At 43.1% G+C, this 24,070-nt stretch overlaps 1 protein-coding gene across 1 annotated transcript in view; it reads left to right on the top strand.

Annotated features, from left to right (window-relative positions):
• CPQ (carboxypeptidase Q) overlaps positions 1 to 24,070 on the top strand; it is a 727,454-nt gene that overhangs the window by 232,570 nt on the left and 470,814 nt on the right. Inside the window, exon 4 of the mRNA XM_073679639.1 lies at positions 11,639 to 11,846. Coding sequence (XP_073535740.1) covers positions 11,639 to 11,846 — 208 coding nt within the window. The remainder of the gene's footprint in view (positions 1 to 11,638; positions 11,847 to 24,070) is intronic.

Raw genomic sequence — 24,070 nt, 5'->3', positions numbered from 1 at the left:
CTAACACATTTGTACACATTTATTATGTCCCCCCTCAACCTTCTCTTTTCCAGGCTCAATAGTCCTAGTTTTGCCAACCTCTCTGGGTATTGCAGTCCCTCCATTCCCTTTATTAATTTTGTTGCCCTCCTTTGTACCTTTTCAAGCTCATTTATATCCTTTCTATATATTGGGGCCCATAACTGAGCACAGTATTCCAAGTGTGGTCTGACCAGTGCTTTGTACAGTGGAAGAACAATGTTCTCATCCTTTGCAGCTATACCTCTTCTGATACATCCCATTACCCTGTTTGCCCTTACAGCAGCGGCCTGACTTTGGGCACTCCAATTTAGTTTGCTATCAATCAAGATGCCCAAGTCCTTCTCCATCTCTGAATTCCCCAATGATTTCCCATTCAGTGAGTACTGGTGACTTCCATTTTTCCTTCCCATATGTATGACCTTACATTTCTCCTCGTTAAACCTCATTTGCCATTTAATGCTCCACCTACCCAGCTTATCCAAATCCCTCTGTAGGTCTGCACTGTCCTCTTTTGTATTAATTGTTTTACATAACTTTGTGTCATCTGCAAACATTGATATTTTACTATTTATCCCGTTGACTATGTCGTTAATAAAGATATTAAATAACATTGGGCCTAGTACAGACCCCTGTGGTACCCCACTAGTGACGCTTACCCAATCTGAGTATATTCCATTTATAACCACCCTCTGCCTTCTATCCTTTAGCCAGTTAGCTACCCACTTGCAGACATTTTCCCCCAGCCCCATCATTCTCATTTTGTATACCAACCTATTATGTGGCACGCTATCGAACGCTTTTGAGAAGTCGAGATACACGACATCCACTGGTTCCCCCTGATCTAATCGAGAGCTAACCTCCTCGTAGAAGTCAATCAGGTTTGTTTGGAAGGAGCGATTCCTCATGAATCCATGTTGGTTCGGGGTTAATAGATTATTAGCATCAAGATGCTCCATAATTGCCTCTTTAATGAAGCTTTCAAAAATTTTGCCCACAACGGACGTCAGACTCACCGGCCGATAGTTTCCGGTGTTACTTTTCGCTCCCTTTTTGAATATTGGCACTACATTCGCCTGTCGCCAATCAAGTGGTACAGACCCAGTCTCAACAGAGTCCTTAAATATAAGATATAACGGTCTGTCTATCACATTCCTTAGTTCCCTTAGTACCCGTGGGTGTATGCCATCAGGTCCTGGTGATTTGTTTATTTTAATGTTACTGAGGCGTTTCGGTGCCTCAACTTGGGTTAGATTAGTCATACTTCGTGGAGGATTAAGCTTGTCACTTCTCATTTCTCCTGTTAGTTCTATTTCCTTTGTGAAAGTTGTCGAAAAAAAATTATTTAATAGATTAGCTTTATCCTCATCTTTCTCTATGATTTTGCCTTCCTCACTTTTTATCGGTCCAATATTATCCGATTTAATCCTTTTACTATTTATATACGTAAAGAACAGTTTGGGATTTGATCTACTTTCCCTAGCAATACGTTTCTCTGTTTCCTCCTTCGCTATTTTTATTTGTTTTTTACAGGTTCTCGTTTTTTCCTTGTAACACATTAGTGCCTCCTTACTGTTTTCCTGTTTTATAGTCCTTTAATTGAAATAAAGACACAATTCTTTATTGTTCTAAATTAAACCATACTTACCATCACGCCCATTCCAGCTGAAGCCAACGATCTCCTGCAATAAAAGAAAAATAATAAAGCAACATCATCCTTACCTTTCCATGATTCCCAGGACAGCTTCAGCTCTGCTACATCGAGATGACAGGCTGGACCGCAGCAGAACGCTGCCATCCAGCCTGTCATCCCGCAGACACTGAGAAGCGCAGGCATGCTTGCGCTCCTCATTGTCTCTCTGTGACGTCATCCAGATGAGCCGAGATCATGTCCAATGAACTCAGCTCACCTCATGCACGTCACTGACAGCGTGGGAAAATTCTCCTGCTCATGCGGTGAGTGTGAGAGAATTCTCCTGCTGAAGCGCTGGCTGGACACAAATATAGTGCGAAGCCCCACGTCGATTTTTTTAAAATTATTTCAGGAAATTATATTTGTGTCCAGTCAGGTACAGCAGGCAGGAACGGGCTGCCCCCAACCACTAGCTGCCTATTTGTACCTGGCCGGACACAACAATATAGGGAAGCCCTTTTTTTCTTAATTATTTCATGAATTTCATGAAATAATTAAAAAAAAAAATATGTGGGACTTCGACCTATTTTTGTGTCCAGCCAGGTACAACTAGGCAGCTGGGGGCTGGAATCCGCAGCGCAGGGAGGCCCAAGCTTTCTGCCCCCCGCTGCAAATTGCAGTCCGCAGCTACCCCGGAAAATGGCGCGTTCATAGAAGCGCCATCTTCTGGCGCTGTACCCAACTCATCCAGGGCCCTGGTGCGGTGGCTCACTGGGTAATAAAGGGGTTAGGGCCAGCTTGGCATTATCAGCTGGCCCTAAGCCCGAAATTCATGAGGTCACGCCAATATTAGACATGACCGCCATGAATTTCTAGTAAAGTATTTTAAAAAAACACAACACCCAGAAAAAAGTCCTTTAATTGAAATAAACACACAATTCTTTATTGTTCTAAATTAAACCATACTTACCATCACACCCATTCCAGCTGAAACCAACGATCTCCTGCAATAAAAGAAAAATAATAAAGCAACATCATCCTTACCTTTTGATGGTTCCCAGGACAGCTCCAGCTCTGCTACATCGAGATGACAGGCTGGACCGCAACAGAACGCTGCCATCCAGCCTGTCATCCCGCAGACACTGAGAAGCGCAGGCTTGCTTGCGCTCTGCAGTGTCTGGCTGTGACGGCATCCAGATGAGCCGAGGTCATGTCCAATGAACTCAGCTCACCTCATGCACGTCACTGACAGCGTGGGAAAATTCTCCTGCGCTCAGCGCTTCAGCAGGAGAATTCTCTCACGCTCACCGCATGCGCAGGAGAATTCTCCCACGCTGTCAGTGACGTGCATGAGGTGAGCTGAGTTCATTGTCGGCTCATCTGGATGCCTTCACAGCCAGACACTGAGGAGCGCAAGCAAGCCTGCGCTTCTCAGTGTCTGCGGGATGACAGGCTGGATGGCAGCTTTCTGCTGCGGTCGAGCCTGTCATCTCGATGTAGCAGAGCTGAAGCTGTCGTGGGAACCATGGAAAGGTAAGGATGATGTTGCTTTATTATTTTTCTTTTATTGCAGGAGATCGTTGGCTTCAGCTGGAATGGGCGTGATGGTAAGTATGGTTTAATTTAGAACAATAAAGAATTGTGTCTTTATTTCAATTAAAGTAATTTATTCTGGATGTTTGTGTTTTTTTTGTAACTTTGACTATGGGGTTAGTAATGGGGGTGTCTTATAGACGCCTCTCCATTACTAACCTGGGCTTGATGTCAACTGGCATTATAAGCTGACATCAACCCCAACCCTATTACCCCAATGCCACCGCTACAGGGCAGTGGGAAGAGCGAGGCTAAGTGCCAGAATTGGCGCATCCTATGGATGCGCCATTTCTGGGACGGCTGAGGGCTGGTGTTTCTAGCCTGGGAGGGGGCCAATATTCATGGCACCCTTCCTGGGCTATTAATATCAGCCCCCAGCTGTCTGCCTAGCCTTTGCTAGCTATTAAAATAGGGGGGACCCCACGTCATTTTTTGGAGGGGTCCCCCATTTTAATAGCTAGTAAAGGCTAGGTATTCAGCTGGGGGCTGATATTAGTAGCCTGGGGAGCTCCGTGGGTATTACCCCCTTCCCAGACTTCAAACATCTGCCCCAGCCATCTGCTTAACCTCCGCTAGAGACTAAAATTACGGGGAACCCCACGCCAGTTTTTTTTTTAAGAAATCCTTTATTTTAAAACTAAATGACAAGTACAGTAACCAACACTGTCACTGTACTTCTTATATATGTGACTGACATGTTTCTATCTATCTAATGTATGTGTGATGCTCTATTCTTCCTGTTGTAAATTGTCGGGTACCGCTGCTGAATTGCCGGCCGGCTTTTTTAAAGAAACGGTGCATGAAAACACTAATATTTTTTTAAATAAATCCTTTACACTAAATGACAAGTACAGTTTCTGTTCTAAATTGTCGGGTACCGGTATATGCCGCTGATGAATTGCCGGCTTTTCATGTTTCACTGTGAGCACTGTTCCCATCGATTTGGGCAACCACCTCCCCCAATACATTCTACATTATTGTTAGTTGTTTTCCTTCATGTAGAATTAATCTACAAGGAAAGAAAGGGTTTATTTTCATTCCGATATTTGTGTCCCATTGACTTGCATTGGTTTCCGGTATCGGAATCGGCGATATCCGATACTTTTTGAGTATCGGCCCGATCCAATCCGATCCGATATTTCCTGATATCGGAAGGTATCGCTCAACACTACTTACAACTATGTAGAATATGATTAGTTATGCAGATTCTTGTCATCGCACTGCATTGTTACTGTTTTGCTCCTGGTGTTGGAAAAATCTTTTTCTTCTGTGTACTACTAAATACAACCTGTTCTCACATTCCCTAATAGCTCAGTGTGTTATTATGTTGACTCCCAAGGGAAAAGTCACTGGTTTGAATCAAGGAGCATCCATGAAAAAGATTTCCCAAGAAAAGAGAAGCATTATCATCCAGCTCATCAATAGCTGTCTCTCGGCCAAGAAAATTGCCAAACTGCATCATGGGAGTGACATGACAGTCAGAAGAATGCAAAATGAAGTCCGTCTATGCATTCAAAAGCCAAGAGGTGGACGTCCAGGCAAAATATTGGCTCATCACAAGGTCTATTAGTTCTGGTGCGACAAACACTGCAGTGGAGGTGACTCGTATGCTTCGTAATAGTGAGATCATAGACATCCTTGCAAGCACTGTTCAACGCATTTTACAGAAGTCTTGAATGGTGGCTCAAAGAAAGGTGAAGAAGCCTTTACTTTAATATCACTATCAATTCAATGAGAAGCGTTGGCTCGAGTTTGTAAAAAAGTACTTAGATTTGAGAGTCCTCAGTGGTTGATACCTTTTAATGGCTAACTGAAAAGATGGTAACAAATTGCAAGCTTTCGAGACTACGCAGGTCTCTTCATCAGGCTAGTATACCACAAAATCAGAAAAGTCACACAAAATCAGAAAAGTCACATATTTATACACAATAAGACACAGAATTAATGCAATATATAAGACAGGTGACGAAAAGCAGAGTTATTATGGGAGAGATAAACAGTTCAGGCTATAAATATTTTAGCAGTTAATAGATAAGGAGTGTGAAGGTTTTATTGTCCTGTGACTAGGTCCAGTGTTATGATGGCCTCACAAGTCTGAGGAACACATTCCTTAGTTGATGTAGAATGACATAAATCCATGCGACACATTCATTACTGCTCTGAAAGTGTCAAAGGTCATCATCAGTTTATATTCTGAGATTCTTCTTTCTCTTTGAGATTTGAAGTTACCTTTTAATATCAGTAATTTCATGTCTTTTATGCTGTGATTAGGGGAACAAAAATGCTTGGCTAGAGGTAGATCTATTCTTTTTTCTTTTATTGTGTGGCGATGATGATTCATGCTTGTCCTAAGTTTTTGCCCTGTCTCCCCTACATACAGACCCCCAGCTAGACATTTGGTACATATAATTAAGTACACTACATTAGATGTAATTCAGCTGAAAGTACCTAGACTGATGGGTGGAAAAGGGTCTGGAAGAAATATGGGGAAAAAGAGACTAACGGATGGAGAAATTGAAGGTACTGTCAAGTTTGGTGGAAGAAGCCTGATGATATGGGATTGTTTCACAGCCAAAGGATACTTGACCAGAATCAATGGTGGTCTTAATGCTGAACTATATGTGAGTATCCTACAAGACAAATTACTTCGTACACTCGAGTACTATCGGTATGAAAAGGACGACATAGTGTCCCAGCAGGACAATGACCCAAAGCATACTTCGAGATTGGCGAAGAAATGGTGCAATAACAATGAAGTAGAGGTGCTGTATTGGCCCCCACAGTTCCCAGACCTCAACTTAATTGAACACTTGCTGGTAGACTTGAAGAAAAAACTGTATACATACCCAAGTGTGTCGACCAGTATGTACCAACTTTGGGAATATGTAAAAGAGACCTGGGATCAGATGTCAGTCAATACATGTTTAAATCTGATTGAGAGCATGGCCAGAAGGGTTCAGGCAGTGATGAAAGCAAAAGGTGGTGTGAAGAATATTCAAGACAAGCCCATGTCAATCACTGTGACCTGTTTGGCAGGTTTTAGAGAGATCTCCATGCACAGTGTAATCCGACTCTTTTGAATACACTGCAGCTTGCAAAGGAGGAGGCCGACAGGCCGTGAGTGACAAAACCCCCACCAGCAGCTGGGAAGCTGCTACTGCCCAGCCATGCGGTCCTTTGTGTGAGAAACTATAATTTAACAGCGAGTTATGGGTAAACGATTCATCTCAGTGATACACAAAATAGATTGTTGGAAACCTGAGGGGATGGGGAATGTAACCCTAGTTTTAAACATAGTCCAGCGTATAAGGAAAAGGAGATACCCAGCACAGCCCTGCAGTGGCCCCTAGGACCTCGATGATTGGCATCCACGTGTAGCAGGAGCCCGGCTGGGTCCGATGACACCAGGACCAGCTTCCTAGGTTTATCCAGTAAGGACATATGGCCCATTTTCGTTTTGGGAGCTCTTAGCTGGGAAAGAACAGGGGTGGGGACTTGGGCTCGACCAGGGGGGCAGTAAGGAAAGTGACCCAGAGAGATTGAAGGTCTCTGTAGCTAGAGCCTATTGTCTTTTCCTATGGAGCTCATGACATCAGGACTTGTGGGAAAAGTCCACACCTTAATATTATTAAAAACCGTATTGGAATCCCAAGGCTCTTCATTCCTGCAGCTCAGCTCGTCTAAATGTGCCAGCTTCCATTTTTGCCATTATACCTCTGGAAGAACCTTTTTCTCCATCCACGGGGCAGCAGCAGCAGCTTTCCACGCTTTTATAGGTGTTGTGCCTGTACACAACACCTTTAGGTGAATGCTACCATTGATTAGACCTAGCCCTTACCAGACGGTATTGCCCTACTTTGTGTGCGCTTCTGTCCCTCTCCAGAGCTTCTGAATTAGTAGCTGGTGACTCACTAGCCATCTTACAGCACATGAAGTATTTGCTGCAAAGACGCCGGCGCATAGAAACAAGGCCTAAGGGGTGCGACCGGAGTCCCGATCATGTGGGAAAATACATATGTTGCATAAACAAAGGTAAAATAAAGATAAACATTGTAGGACAACAATTTTGACAAATCAGTCATCCTAAAGGTGCAGTGTAAAATGTTAAAAGAGCTCCCAGATCCATATGATATAAGAACAGCGTGGTATTCAATTTCCCATCTGCGATAAACCTATCAGTGAAACAAATATTCATCAAATAAGTATGGACATTCTGCCATCTAGCATGTCTGTGAATATAAACTGAAATAAAACAATGAATATAATACAAAAGGAATAAATCAAAAGGGAAAGAGGGATTCTAATCTTAAGATGTGACACCTTAGGGAAGAGATGATCAGAGTTATAGGCAAAACTAAGGGTTCACTGTGGCTGCTGGGGGCTATGAGTGTATCTAGTGGGAGACTCAGATTAACCATGTAGAAGCAGCAATGTCCTCTTCCTTTAGCTGGGTTGCATAATACACAAGGATATCTTATTACATGGCCAATAAATAATATTTTATATTTAGTTATCCTTTGGATAAGTCATCAGTAGCAGAACCAACACTCTACACCCCTACTAATTTCCTGCTATTGCCTCCACTGGCAGCCACAGCCGGGTACTGCGGATTAGCTCCTATTCTTTTGCAAGGTACTGTGGATTAGCTCCTATTCTTTTGCTAGGTACTGCGGATTAGCTACTATTCTTTAGAATAGGAGCTGATCTGCAACACTCAACAGCACAGTGCAGCTCTGTTCACTATTCGCATCCGACTGCTGCTGTAGCCAATAACAGCTGATGGGGTTAGGGTGCCAGGAGTCAGACCCACACCGATCTGATATGAATGACCTGTCTTCAGGATAAGTCATCAATATCATATGACCAGACAACCCCTTTAAGGAATGCTTTAGCTGCCCCTACTCCATTTATTTCAGTTATCATCCCCTTTCTGAGATTGCTGAGATTCACTGATGTTTATCATAAAAATACATATAAGAGAAATTATTTCTCCTTCCATTATTTGATCCGACATTGAACGTCTTGGAAAGGTGCCAGGTGTCTCTTTTCAGAAAATATATGGGCATGGCGGTGCAATATGATTTTTTTTTTAAATGATAGGTTATTTTTAGTTTGTCAAAAATGTGAAAACTGTCTTTCTCGTCAGGGTTATATCACATGCTCGAAGTATAAGTCATAAAGTTTCTGCACAGGAAAGGAGTTTGGCGATCTTCTGTAACTTGACAATTTTTCAATTAATTTTCTTTTAATGGGATATTATTTTGCAGGAACACATTGCCTCTATTAGCACAGTCAGGATTCTTCTACAGTAAACTGTTTTATAATAAAATTTTCCGAAAGTAATGCCTGCCTTCAATTAACTTACTAAATATCAAGTCACAAAGTGCCTGCTCTGTTTTTTTTTTTAATTCAGCTCATTTTGTGAGGATTCACGTCCTTATGGATGAACGCTTTTATGCTGATTTCTTTCTTGTCTGCTTAATAGATTCATTCTGCGGCAAAGCTGAATTGTAGATAGGACTAAAGATGTTTGTCCTGTTATGTTACATTATTTATATACAAATATATATATACAGTATATATATATATATATATATATATATATATATATATATATATATATATATATATACAGTGCCTACAAGTAGTATTCAACCCCCTGCAGATTTAGCTGGTTTGATAAGATGCAAATAAGTTAGAGCCTTCAAACTGCAAACGGGAGTAGGTTTTATGAACAGAAGCATAAATCTTACAAACCAAAAAGTTATGTTGCTCAGTTGAATTTTACTAAATTTTAAACATAAAAGTGTGGGTCAATTATTATACAACCCCTATGTTTAATATTTTGTGGAATAACCCTTGTTTGCAATTACAGCTAATAATCGTCTTTTATAAGACCTGATCAGGCCGGCACAGGTCTGTGGAGTTATCTTGGCCCACTCCTCCATGCAGATCTTCTCCAAGATATCTAGGTTCTTTGGGTGTCTCATGTGGACTTTATTCTTGAGCTCCTTCCACAAGTTTTCAATTGGGTTAAGGTCAGGAGACTGACTAGGCCACTCCAACACCTTGACTTTTTCCCTCTTGAACCAGGCCTTGGTTTTCTTGGCTGTGTGCTTTGGGTCGTTGTCTTGTTGGAAGATGAAATTACGACCCATCTTAAGATCCTTGATGGAGGAGCGGAGGTTCCTGGCCAAAATCTCCAGGTAGGCCGTGCTATCCATCTTCCCATGGATGCGGACCAGATGGCCAGGCCTCTTGGCTGAGAAACAGCCCCACAGCATGATGCTGCCACCACCATGCTTGACTGTAGGGATGGTATCCTTGGTCGTATGCAGTGCCATCCAGTCTCCAAACGTCACGTGTGTGGTTGGCACCAAAGATCTCGATCTTGGTCTCATCAGACCATAGAACCTTGAACCAGTCTGTCTCAGAGTCCTCCAAGTGATCATGAGCAAACTGTAGACGAGCCTTGACATGACTCTTTGAAAGTAAAGGTACCATACAGGCTCGTCTGGAACGGAGACCATTGCGGTGGAGTACGTTACTTATGGTATTGACTGAAACCAATGTCCCCACTGCCATGAGATCTTCCCGGAGCTCCTTCCTTGTTGTCCTTGGGTTAGCCTTGACTCTTCGGACAAGCCTGGCCTCGGCACGGGAGGACACTTTCAAAGGCTGTCCTGGCCGTGGAAGGCTAACAGTAGTTCCATAAGCCTTCCACTTACGGATGATGCTCCCAACAGTGGAGACAGGTAGGCCCAACTCCTTGGAAAGGGTTTTGTACCCCTTGCCAGCCTTGTGACCCTCCACGATCTTGTCTCTGATGGCCTTGGAATGCTCCTTTGTCTTTCCCATGTTGACCATGTCTGAGTGCTGTTCACAAGTTTGGGGAAGGTCTTAAATAGTCAGAAAAGGCTGGCAAAAGAGATCTTTAATCCACACATGTGAAGCTCATTATTCTTGGTGCCTGAACTACTTCTTAATACTTTAGGGGGACCAAACAGAATTCTTGTGGTTTGAGGGGTTGAATAATAAATGACACTCTGAATTAACTTTTAACGTTTTTAAAAAAAAAAAAAAAAAAAAAATTTGCTGCAGTGCATTTCCCACTTCCAGGCTGATCTACAGTACAAATGTCACAATGCCAAGTTAATTCCGCATGTGTCAACCAGCTAAATCTGCAGGGGGTTGAATACTACTTGTAGGCACTGTATATATATATATATATATATATACAGTATGTATATATATTCTTCCTATGTAGGATGATTTCCTACCTTTTTATTATGTGTGTAAGACGCATTATACACAAGTTGCTTTATGATAATTTGTCTTTTTATTACTTTTACTTTAAAAGTCCCTTGGACCAGTAGATCCTGGGAGATTATACAGCATTCTGAGAAGATGAACAATAGTAGAAAATGTATGGAAGAGATCTGTAAGGGGAGAGAACATCCACAATATCTACCTTGATTATTAAAAGGGGTGATAACATGAGGAAAAGTCCCTGTAACTACTCCTGGGGTCACTGTACAGCCTAATCTGTCTTTCTGTTTCCATTTACAGTTTTCCACCTATAATTTCTTAATTTCATATTTCCCAGATTGGTTATTCCCGCTTTATTTTCTTGTGGGGGTGTTTAAGATTCCAAATTATTTTGCCTTCTAGAATAGAAGCAATTGCCAGTCTGTTAACATTTTAGGAATGTTTGCTATCAGATTGTAGATGTTTTATTGTGTTTTGCTATTGTATTATTATTCATAGTTTGATAGTTTTAAGGTTGAAAAAAGACACAAGTCCTTTAATTTCAACCTATAGCCTAACATGTTGATCCAGAGGAAGGCAAAAAAAAACATTAGGCAGATGCTAATTACCCCATATTAAAGGGAATCTATCACTGGGTTTTTGCTACCCCATCTGAGAGCAGCATAATATAGGGGCAAAGGCCCTGATTCCAGTTATGTGTCACTTACTTGGCTACTTGATATCATTTTGATAAAATCAGTGTTTTATCTGCTATAGATCTCTGAATGCTGAGCTCTGTATAACCCCGCCCACACAATTGATTGGCAGCTTTCTGTGTACACTGTGTATAGGCAGAAAGCAGCCAATCAGTGGTGTGGACGAGGTTACAGAGCACATGAATATGGAGGACTACGTGGCAGCAGGTTTACTAGTCCTCTAGTGATAATATCCTGCAGATAAAACACTGATTTTATCAAAATTACACTAAGCAGCCCAGTTAGTGACGCATCGCTGGAATCAGGGTCTCTGTCTCTACATTATGATTAGCTCAGTAATTAGCTGTAATTAGCTGATATTAGCTGTAATATCATATATCACGTTGTTGTTACATTCATTTAGATGAACAGACAACTATTTCTCTTGCAGCCCGCACACAGGATGGCAGGATTATGAGAGCGGTGTTCAAAAGATCCCCACCGCCTGCATTACAATTGAAGATGCTGAACTCTTGGCTCGACTGGCAACCCGCAGTGTTAAAATTGTTGTCAATCTCAATATGGGAGCGATCCAGCATCCGGACGCCGATTCATTCAATACAGTGGCAGAAATTGTTGGGAGCAAATATCCGGAACAGGTATGTGAGTAGACGAGCGAATAATACAAAAGCTAGATCACACAGTCTGTGGTCTGATCTTTGCAGAAAAAGTTTGTTTTTTGTCTGATAACAAAATTTTGGGAAAACATTTAAATCCTCAGTTTGATATAATATCGGATACATATAATATCCGACAGTTATATTTACAGTTCTGTGCAATCCTGAGCTGAACATATTCATAGCGTTGTGTTTTTAGATGTTTGGGGTCTTACAACCTCAGACCTCAGATTCATACAGAATCATTGGGAAAGAATAAGAGCCATGTTTCAAAGCTAGTTCGGCACCTCACCGGCCCCATAAGAGCTGGGTGGTCTTCCTTCATTGTAGGTACACCGCTGATTTGTCTTTTAGATGCATTATTTTTATAGAAGAAAATCTCTCCAACACAAGACCATACACCAGCACCAACATAATATGGAGACATAGGGACTCAAAACAGGCAGTGTGCACACAGATCTATCATGTGTATGAATCATAGTATCATAAAATCCTAGAATGTTAGAGTTGGAGGGGACCTCCTGGGTCATCTGGTCCAACCCCCTGCTCAATGCAGGATTCACTAAACCATCTCAGACAGATGTCTGTCCAGCCTCTGAAGACTTCCATTGAAGGAGAACTCACCACCTCTCGTGGCCGCCTGTTCCACTCATTGATCACCCTCACTGTAGATTTTGTATCTTCTCCCTTTCAGTTTCATCCCATTTCTTCTCGTGTTACCATGTGCAAATGAGAATAAAGCTGATCCCTCTACACTGTGAGAGTCCTTGAGATATTTGTAGACAGCTATTAAGTCTCCTCTCAGTCTTTTTTTTGCAAGCTAAACATTCCCAAATCCTCTAACCGTTCCTCATAGGACATTGTCACCATCCTGATAGCTCTTCTCTGAACGTGCTCCAGTTTCTTCATGTCTTTTTTAAGATGTGGTGCCCAGAACTGGACACAGTATTCCAGATGAAGTCTGACCAAAGAGGAGTAGAGGGGGATAATTACTTCACATGATCTAGACTCTATGCTTCTGTTAATGCAATCCAGAATTGTTTGCCTTTTTTGCTGCTGCATCACACTGTTGACTCATGTTTAGTCTGTGATCTATTAGTATACCTAGGATTTTTCACACGTGCTGTTGCGTAATCCTATTCCTCCCATTCTGTATATGCTTTTTTCATTTTTCTTGTCCCGATGTAGGACTTTGCATTTCTCCCTATTAAAAACCATTCTGTTAGTTGCTGTCCATAGTTCCAGTTTGTTTAGATCTTTTTGAATCCTCTCTCTCTCTTCTCTAGTATTAGTTATCCCTCCTAACTTTGTGTCATCAGCACATTTAAGCAGTTTACCCTAAATTCCTTCATCTGAATCATTGATAAAGATGTTGAACAACACAGGGCCCAGGACAGAGCCTTGTGGTACTCTACTTGAGACATTCTTCCAACTGGATATGCAACCATTTATGACCATTCTTTGGGTCTGATCTCTAAACCAGTTATGAATCCACCTTAGGCTATGTGCCCACGATGCAGAAATGTTCCGGATTTTTCCTGAGCATTTCTGCATCTCCCCTGGCAGAAAAAGCGCATGCAGATTGTACATGCGGATTGTACATGTGGATTGTACATGCGGATTGTACATGCGTTTTTCCTGCCAGGGACATGCGGATGTGAAGCGTTCTTCACATGCATTTCCGCATGCGGGTTGACAAGCGCTTTCCAAGCGATTTTAGCATCACTTGGAAAGTGCTTGACAACTAGGTCACACTATATAAATCCATGCAAACGGCATGGATTTATATACTGTGACCCGAGAGAATGTCAAAAAATAAAAAATAAATCTATACTTACCTTCCGATGGCCCCCGCAGTCTTGCTTCACCGTCCTGGCTGCCGGCAGATCGCGGTACACTGAAGGACCTGCCGACGTCAGCATCGCGTGACCCCTCACATGACTATGACGTCAGCGCAGGTCCTTTAGTCCAACGCGATCTTCAGGCATGGGAGGACGAGCGCACCGGGGTCCATCAGAAGGTAAATATAACATATATTTTTTATTTTATTCTTTTTTTTACAAGTTCTATGGTACCCGGGTCTGGAGGAGAATCTCCTCTCCTCCACACCCGGGTACCAGCCGCACATTGGAACGCATGGAATGCGCATCTACATATGCAATGATGCGTAATCCATGCGTTCCAATGCATGTCAATGTCGGCGAAAACGCCGCACTTCCGCAAAATAATTGATAGTGTTGCTTTTTTTTCCGCAATGATAATCCGTGGCGGAAATTTCCGCAGCATGTGCACAGCACATGCGGATTATCATTGGGGAACATGGCAGGCCTTCTACCATGCATTTTTTAAGCGTTTCTGCAGCGTTTTTGCTGCTGCGGAAACGCTTAAAAAACGCATCGTGGGCACACAGCCTAACAGTTGCTTTGTTCATTCCATAGTTGGTCATTTTTTCAATAAGGATGTTATGAGATACTTTGTCAAATGCTTTGCTGAAGTCAAGATATACTATATCTACTGCATTGCCCTGATCCACCCAGTCAATGATTCTGTCATAGAAGGTAATTAAGTTAGTCTGATATGACTAGTTACAAACCCATGCTGGCTCTGGTTAATCACTTCATTCTCATAAAGGTACTTGTATACATGTTGTTTAATAATTTTTTTCAAATATCTTTCCTGGTATAAAAGTAAGGCTAACAGGCCTATAGTTCCTTGGGTCCACCTTCTTCCCCTTTATGAAGATAGGGACAACATTCGCTCTTTACCTGAAGTCTATGCGTATACTTATTCTTTTTATGCTATATATAAGAATAGATTCCATTAGTTAAATATTTATTTGGAACTTCAACTTGAGATAAGGCGAACATCATGTTTCCTTCTGAACTAGCATGTTGCCATGTTGGGGATTCTAACTCTGAGTGATAAGTAACCTTGCCTTTGTGTGACAATCCGAGCTGACACCATGTGGACATAGTGTTATGATCTGCTACAGGGACTAAGGAAAGACAGGAGATCTGTCCCTACAATAGAACTAAACTAGATCCCTACGATGTAATGGGGAACCTGATCCTGCGATCAGACCCGCTAAAGTCCTCGGCTAGTCTGTACGAAGACCTATAGATGTGAGGGAGGGATCCCTACAAGAACTAGGGACTGGGATAAGTTGGACACCTCCTAGCAGAAATAGTAGCAGTCAAAGACAAACACACGACAAAAAGCATAGAGGTCAGAAGACCTAGCAAAACTAACAGAGAATGGCAACAGAGCACCAAGCTAGCTCAAGAGTAGTAAATACAATGAAGTCCAGCAAGGCCAGGAGGGCGGAGCCGGATTAAATAGGCAAAAATGGTCATGTGACCAGCAAACTAAAAAAAACCTAACAGGAGAGTTCTAACAGTACCCCCTCTTCTAAGAGGATCCTCCGGATCCCCTAGGCCCAGGCTTACCAGGAAACCTCCTGTGAAAAGCTCTGACAAGTCTGGAAGCAGAAACATCATCCGCCCTCACCCATGAGTTATCCTCAGGTCCGAAACCCTTCCAAGCGACGAGATACTGCAAACTCCCTCTATATCGTCTAGAATTTAGGATGCGGGAAATTTCATATTCCCCGTCCTCCACCAACGGAGGAACAGTGGCAGAGGCGTCACCATCCGACACATCAGCTTTTTTCAACAGAGAAACATGAAACACCGGGTTAATCTTCCAGGACGTAGGAACCTCCAACCTAACAGCAGATTGGTTAACTATCTGAAGCACCTTAAAGGGCCCTACGAACTTGGGACCCAATTTTTTAGAAGGAATCCTCAATCGCAGATTCTTAGAGGACAACCAAACCAGGTCACCAACAGCAAACAAAACCTCTTGCCGTTTCCTATCAAAGTACCTCTTAGATTTTTTGTTAGCCTCCTGAAGATTACCACGCACATCCGTCCAAACTCTCTCCAAATCACCGGAAAAACTCTCCTCCTCAGGCACAGCCGAAACCAATTTGGAGAATGACCCAAAAGACGGATGTCTCCCAGAACAACAAAAAAAAGGCGAACACCCAGCAGAAGAGGATGTATGGTTGTTAAGAGCAAATTCAGCAAGTGGCAGAAACTCAGACCACCCCTCTTGATTGTCTGCCACAAAACAACGCAAGAACTGCTCAACATCCTGGTTCTTCCTTTCTGTCTGGCCATTAGACTCAGATGATATCCAGATGAAAACGACAAATGAACTCCCAACCTGTCACAAAAGGCACGCCAAAAACGAGCCACGAATTGAGGTCCCCTATCAGAAACAATGTCAGTAGGAACACCATGTAGTCTGACAATTTCCTTGACAAAGGCCTTAGCGAGTGTCTTAGCGCAAGGCAGTTTGATGAAGGGAACCAAGTGACACATCTTGCTAAAACGGTCCACGACCACCCAGATGACCGTGAAACCTTCAGAGGGGGGAAGGTCAGTAATAAAGTCCATAGCCAGATGTGTCCAAGGTGCACTAGGAACCTCCAGAGGGCAAAGCAACCCCGCAGCAGGAGCATGCGAAGACTTGGATCTAGCACACACAGTACATTGGCGCACCCACTTAATGACTTCCTTCTGCCATCCAGGCCACCAAAAACTGCGACCCACAAGTCTCTTGGTCTCAGAAATTCCTGGATGACCTGCCAACCGAGACTCATGACACTCAACAAACAGATCTCTCCTAAAGGTCCTAGGCACAAACAACCTCCCATGGGGAGTGTTAGATGGGGCATTCTCCTGAGCTTTAAGAATCTCATCCTCCAAAACGGAGTCCAAAGCAGCAATCACAACACCTTCTTGTAAAATGCTCTCCTCTTCCTCCTCAACACCGACCATGGGAGAAAAGCTGCGAGACAAAGCATCCGCTTTAACATTCTTGGTACCCGGGATGTAAGTAACGGAAAAATTAAACCGCGAGAAAAAAAGTGCCCACCTAGCCTGACGGGCATTCAAGCGCTTGGCAGCATCAAGATAGATCAGATTTTTATGATCAGTGAAAACCTGAATTGGAAATTCAGCACCTTCCAAGAGGTGACGCCAGTGTTCAAATGAGAGTTTAATAGCCAGCAATTCCCGATTACCAATATCGTAATTAAGTTCAGTCTCAGAAAATTTTTTTGAAAAAAAGGCACAGGGATGTACTCCATCCTTGTTTTCCTGAGACAACACCGCACCGACCCCCACCGAAGAAGCATCAACCTCAACCAAAAACAGCTTAGTCACATCAGGCTGCATAAGGATGGGAGCAGAGGTGAACCTCTCCTTTAGAAACACAAAAGCTTCAATGGCCTCAGAAGTCCACTGAACCGCATTAGCACCTTTCCTGGTGAGATCGGTCAGCGGTTTGACAATAATAGAAATTTTTTTTATGAATTTTCTGTAATAATTGGCGAAACCCAAAAACCTCTGTATCGATTTCAAACCAATAGGCCTAGGCCATTCCTGCACAGCTTGAACTTTAACAGGGTCCATCTCAAAACCTTCACTGGAGATAATGTAGCCCAAAAAACTAATTCTCTGTACAGCGAACTCACATTTGTCCAGCTTAGCAAAAAGCGAATTGTCCATTAATAACTGTAATACCTCACGTACGCTCCGCCAATGAGACTCCAGATCAGGCGAATAAATCAGAATGTCATCCAAATACACAACCACATTTTTGCCGATTAAAGGTCTAAGGATGTCATTAATAAGATTCTGAAAAAATGTTGGAGCATTGGTAAGACCAAAAGGCATAACCAGATTCTCAAAATGACCCACAGGAGTGTTAAAAGCAGTCTCCATTCATCACCCTCCTTCATGCGCAACAAATTGTATGCCCCCCGGAGATCAATTTTAGAGAACCACTTGGCCCCCACTAACTGGTTAAATAAATCAGGAATCAATGGCAGTGGGTAAGGATTGCGTACAGTAATTTTATTAATCTCACGAAAGTCCAGACAAGGACGTAAACCGCCATCTTTTTTTTTTACAAAAAAAAATCCAACAGCCACAGGAGACTTGGAAGGCCTAATGTGACCAGCGGCCAAGCTTGTCTGTATGTATTCCTCCAAAGCCTTTCTCTCAGGAATAGTAAGATTAAATAAACGACTTTTAGGAAGAGTCGCTCCAGGGACAAATTCAATGGTACAATCATAGTCTCTATGGGGAGGCAAAATTTGTGACTCCTCCTCAGAAAAAACTCTCCAAAAATCCTGAATAGGTACAGGTAATTCCCCTTTTTCCACCGCAGCAATACGTCCGTTACAACACTTGTCATAACACTTAGGGCTCCAGGACTTAATTTCATTGGTAGACCAATCCAGTACAGGATTGTGCAATTTTAACCAGGGTAAGCCCAATATTACTGGAGAAGGCAAATTATCCAATACCACCAAATCCAAATTCTCTTGATGAATACCATTAATAGTGAGGGGAAATTCACAGACCTTATGAGTAACACTCTTCAAGGGAGAGCCATCAACAGAAACCACAGCAATAGGGGATGACAAAGTTTTAGGTTCTAATCTAAGTTTTTCCAAGAATCCCCCATCAATCACATTCAGAGTAGAACCACAATCCACAAATACCCGAAATTCAATTAATTCATCCTGAGCAGCGGTAGTAGCAGATAGGAATACTCCCTTAGAATTTAAACAGGCAATACGTGCATGACTGACCATTTTTTTTTCTTTCTTCATACGAAGCACACAGTTCTTAATAAAATGACCAGAATTTCCGCAATAGAAGCACAAGCCTTCAGAAAGCCTGCGGTCTTTTTCCTGAGAGCGGGGTGCCATCGCCCCAATCTCCATCGGCTCTCCATTGTCAGCACAGACCCTCTCAGGACTCGGAGCTGACATAGCAGAGGATTTGCTCTCATTAACCCTTGCACGCAGTCTCCTGTCCACCCGTATAGCTAATTGCATTGCTTCCTGCAAGTTTCCAGGTGTGGGATAAGCAATCAGTAAATCCTTAACCCTTTCACCTAGCCCTGCAAGAAACAAGCTTTTCAAAGCTGAATCGTTCCACCCCACCTGGGCAGACCACCGACGGAAGTGAGAACAATATTTTTCCACATTACCTGATCCCTGCCCTAAACGTCTCAATTCAGACTCAGCAGATGAGACACGATCAGGATCATCGTACAACAAACCCAAAGCAGAAAAAAAACTATCCACTGATCTAAAGCACGGATCACTAGGTTGGAGAGAGAAGGCCCATCCCTGAGGATCTTTGCGCAAAAGTGACATTATGAACCCTATGCGCTGTGATTCATCACCAGAGGATCCGGGTCTCAAACGTAAATACAATAAACAAGCATTTTTAAAAGAAAAAAAATCTTGTTGTTCGCCAAAAAATAAATGAGGCAGACGTACCTTTGGTTCCACAAAATGTGCTCCAGAACAGCTACTCACGTGTTGTTGGAGCTTGGGCACCTCCAGAGAGAGTCCCTGCAAGCGTTGAGCCAAATCTTGAACCGAGACCATGATGGAAAACTGGAGGTCTTTCCTTAGAGAAATTTTTTTTTTTTTTTTTTTTCTTTTAGGGCTGGACTTACTGTTATGATCTGCTACAGGGACTAAGGAAAGACAGGAGATCTGTCCCTACAATAGAACTAAACTAGATCCCTACGATGTAACGGGGAACCTGATCCTGCGATCAGACCCGCTAAAGTCCTCGGCTAGTCTGTACGAAGACCTATAGATGTGAGGGAGGGATCCCTACAAGAACTAGGGACTGGGATAAGTTGGACACCTCCTAGCAGAAATAGTAGCAGTCAAAGACAAACACACAACAAAAAGCATAGAGGTCAGAAGACCTAGCAAAACTAACAGAGAACGGCAACAGAGCACCAAGCTAGCTCAAGAGTAGTAAATACAATGAAGTCCAACAAGGCCAGGAGGGCGGAGCCGGATTAAATAGGCAAAAATGGTCATGTGACCAGCAAACTAAAAAAAACCTAACAGGAGAGTTCTAACACATAGGGCCCAATGTTTCATAGATTTTAAGGGTGAAGGTAGACTTAAGTATATCGAGTGCAACCTATAGCCTAACATGTTGATCCAGAGGAAGGAAAAACCCCATGAGGCAGACACTAAAAGCTCCATATTAGGGGAAAAATTCCTTCACGACTCCACATACAATAAAAATTACAGATCTGAAAAGAAAAGAGGGAACATAAGGAAATATCTTTCTATGAATGTATGGAGGAGGTGGGTGATCAGAGGACCAAATCTATTTTTCCCTTTAAGGGATGGTCTGAAGGCAAAGCATTTTTCTTCTAAATCCCTATTTTTCCCTTTAAGGGATGGTCTGAAGGCAAAGCGTTTTTCTCCTAAATCCCTATCTATTTAGTCCCATAATTCTAAGCTATTTTCTAATATACCGTATTGTTCGGACTAAAAGACGCACTGGTCCATAAGACACTCCTAGGTTTTAGAGGAGAAAAATAGAAAAAAAAATGTAAGCAAAAAATGTGGTCATGATGCCCTGTTATGGGGGAGGGGGTCTGCTGTTGACACTGGTATTGGCGTGATGTCCCCCAATTCTGTTAATATCCTCCATCCTGGTATGTATGGCCCCTCCTTCCTGGTATACGTGGCCCTCATCCCCATCCTGGTATACGTGGCCCTCATTCCCATCCTGGTACATGTGGCCCTCACCCGCATCCTGGTATACATGGCCCTCATCCCCATCCTGGTATACGTGGCCCTCATTCCCATCCTGGTACATGTGGCCCTCATCCCCATCCTGGTATACATGGCCCTCATCCCCAATCCTGGTATGCCTGGCATCCCAATCCCCCATCCTGATATGCATGGCACCCCCTGAACCCCATCACGCTGCCCACAAAAAAAATTAACAATCATACTCACCTCCTCTCTCCTCCAGAGCTGCGTACCACTCTGCTGCCAACACTCTCACTGTGTGAGCCGCGTATGGCGTCCCTACCATGCGCCCTGACACAGTGAAGTGCTGTGCCAGAATAGTCACTGCTCCCCACGCTGTGACTGTGTGCATGAGGAGCAGTGACCATTCAGTCTTTTCAATAGCGCGCACACTGTAGCCGCACTTCGGCTCCTGCTGCCGCTTTGCGGTCTATGTGCCCGCTATTAAAGTCTATGAATTTTCACTACAACCCATGGGAGTGGATTTTAGTGAATATTCATGGTCTTTAATAGCGGGCACACAGATCGCCGGCCACAGCTGGAGCCGCTCTGCGGCTCCAGTGTGCGCGCTATTAAGGAAAATTAATATTCATTGCTCTCCATGCACATGGGCATGGGGAGCAGGAAATATTCATTTTCTTTAGCAGCGGGCACAGCGTAGGCTGCAGCAGGCAGCTGCTGCCTCCTGTGCCCCGCTCCTTCGCTGCTACCACTCACCCCCAGTCCCCCACCACCTACAGCCACAGAACATATGTTCGGATTATAAGACGCACCCCCAACTTTCCTCCAAAATTTTGGAGGAAAAAAGTGCGTCTTATAGTCCGAAAAATACGGTACTTGCTTTAAAAATTCCCTATCATTCCCTAATTACACTAATGGCTTTTGTGTTTCTTTCCTTATTTCCTGTCTGATGACAATTAGTTTGAGAATTCCAGTGCATGCTGGGATACTCAAACAAAGCATCATTAGGGGGGCGAAGTCTGTGGTCACTGTCACAGACTCTGCCCTTCCCTGAAACAAAGCAGTTAGGTTTCATTAAAAATTTTCCACCATTTGCCTCCTACAGCCGCTGTATTACACTGTCTGTTGCCGGCTGCTGAATGAGGTATCGGGGTCGGCCACATTATCTTTATTTTATCATTTTGTTGGGAAAATGATTTTGTAGCACTTACTATTACTCACAGACTGCGCAGCTCTCCGGTCCATAAAATGGCTGCTGGTGGAGGAGCAGTGACCAGACCTGTCCATCAGTGTTATCCAATAAAAAAGCAGTTTTCTAATGTGATGTTTTCCACTGGATGACACTGATGGACAGGTCTGGTCACTGCTCCTCCACCAGCAGCCATTGTATGGACCGGAGAGCTCTGCAGTCTGTGAGGAACAAGAGCAGGAGGAGAACCTGTCATACCTCCACAATAGCAAGTGCCACAAATTCTTGTCCTCAACACATCTGATAAAATAAAGATAATGTGTCCGACCCTGTTACCTCCTCCTGTAGCCAGCAATACACAGTGTAATACAGCGGCTATAAGAGGGAAACGGTGCAAAATTGTTAATGAAGCCCAATTGCAAAAATGCATCTAAGTAAGAAAAAAATGTCCACAAAGGTGGACAATCCCTTTGAGCACATGTACACTTTCATATTTAGGTGGAGTGAACAATTTTTGTTATGGTAATTAAAAGCACTAACACCCGGCATAATAAAACAAAGTATACTTCACTGATCCACCACTCCTTCTGTAAAGCTGCCCTGTTCCGGTCTCTGTATATCCTGTTCTGGCCAGATGGACCTGTGTTGCTGCAGTCAATCACTGCCCGCAGCGGCACATGTCTGGAAGTAGGAAGCATGTAGACTGGTGAGTGACCTGGGCAGCATTGGATGCGGAGCGGAGGTGGATGGGGCATGGTGAGTAAATATACTTTATGTTGTTGATGTTTTCTTTTAGGACAATATTGTAACTCTGATTCTAAATGATCGTTATACTGATGACATTACTGTGCGGAGTTGCTGTTGTATCAGTAGGAGCTGATTTTTGGTCGGCATGTGACCTGGGATTTGCTTCCAATCAAAATACAAATCTTTTCCTTATTTTTTTTTTCGGTACTTAACTGGTCTTTTACTTTTTGGATCAAGTCTCCCTTCATTCCTAGCACTTGATCTACCAAACCCATAATTATGTCACTCATTGAGTGGAGCAGAATACGCCAATTTCTATGTGGGTAATGCACTTCCAATAATTTGTCTTTGCACTCATTAAAGGCGTTCGCATGCTGCTCACTGTGTCTTGGATGCTGTGGGAGCCTCATGCTATTTTCTCAGATCAGAAGTCTCCTAGTTTGTGTCTCAGACCTGCTACTTTACATCCTCTTCCTGTGGCTACTGAGGTATCGTGCTGATCGCATGCGTCTACCCGAAAGATACCTATTTTGTATCTGTTCTTTCATTAGCACCGGTGCCTGTATCACACTGGGCTCTCCTGTGATGACCCGAGTGGATGGAGGAGTTTGAGGACAGTTGGGTCCCAGCATGATATAATGAGACACATTTATAATAAGCTGCACTGTCTCGCTTGCTTGTACACCATCTTAAACTTTACGGTGACAGAAGATCAATAAAACTTGCTTTAAAAAATGTTGCAGTTTCTTCTATTGGAGTCGGCGGCTAAATAAGACATTTTCTTGTAAAAAGTCGAAATACAATGAAATACAATGCAACAATTGTCAATAAAGGTTTGTCCTGGGAACAAGGTCACCCGATAATATCTGCTGCAGGAGCTCTGGCAAATCTATAGTTTATACAATTGTTACAAATAAATCAAGAAAGTTCTAACTAAAGAGTTCGACCCTGTATTTTCATATCAGTAAAGCTGTCACAGGTGTGTCAGATGTGACAGACAGTCTCCCTGCAGTTGGTTGCAGAAGATCTCTTTGTTTTGGCATTACAGACACCTTCTTGAATCTGTCTCACTCTAGGACCCAGTGACTACCTCTTTCCTGCTAATTGACACCCTGGCCTGGGTGTTTAAATACTTTCAGTTTGCTGCAGGGAGGGAACAGTGATATTCACATGTTCCCTTGTGTTTGGCTTGGAGCTGTTGGAGTCTGCTTACTTCCTCTCTGGTGCTAGGAGGACGTGTGGTGTATCTCTCTGAAGTTGGCTCAAGCTAAGTTACTTTTCCCCGTGTGTGTCTCCCTTGTTGTCTTTAATTGCTAGTGGGGACTGACTAGTGCTCATCCCCTCCCCTCCCTATCTATCCAGGGCCAAGCGCTAGGGATATACAGGGCTTAGGTTCCTGTGCAGCGATTGGTGAGAAACCAATATAAGGATGATAGGGGAGTCAGGGTGATATCAGATCAGCCTAGGAGGTCTCCACTCCCCCTTACCCTACTGTCTGGGCTCCCTTCCCCTCTTCTCTTCGTGTTGCACTTAGTCTTTCATACACCTAGCGTGACAAAAGCTTAGAGTAACTGTCATCTTAATTTTTTTTTTCATAAATCAACAGTACGCATGGAAATAAGCAACTATGTATTATATCTTATCAGAGCA

This window comes from Phyllobates terribilis, unplaced genomic scaffold (genome assembly GCF_046119375.1).
Source record: "Phyllobates terribilis strain yellow unplaced genomic scaffold, ASM4611937v1 Scaffold_4__5_contigs__length_816908805, whole genome shotgun sequence".
In the NCBI taxonomy this organism is placed as follows: Eukaryota; Metazoa; Chordata; class Amphibia; order Anura; family Dendrobatidae; genus Phyllobates; species Phyllobates terribilis.
The sequence above is the reverse complement of the archived record's forward strand: the minus strand, read 5'-3'. Positions and strand labels throughout refer to the sequence as shown.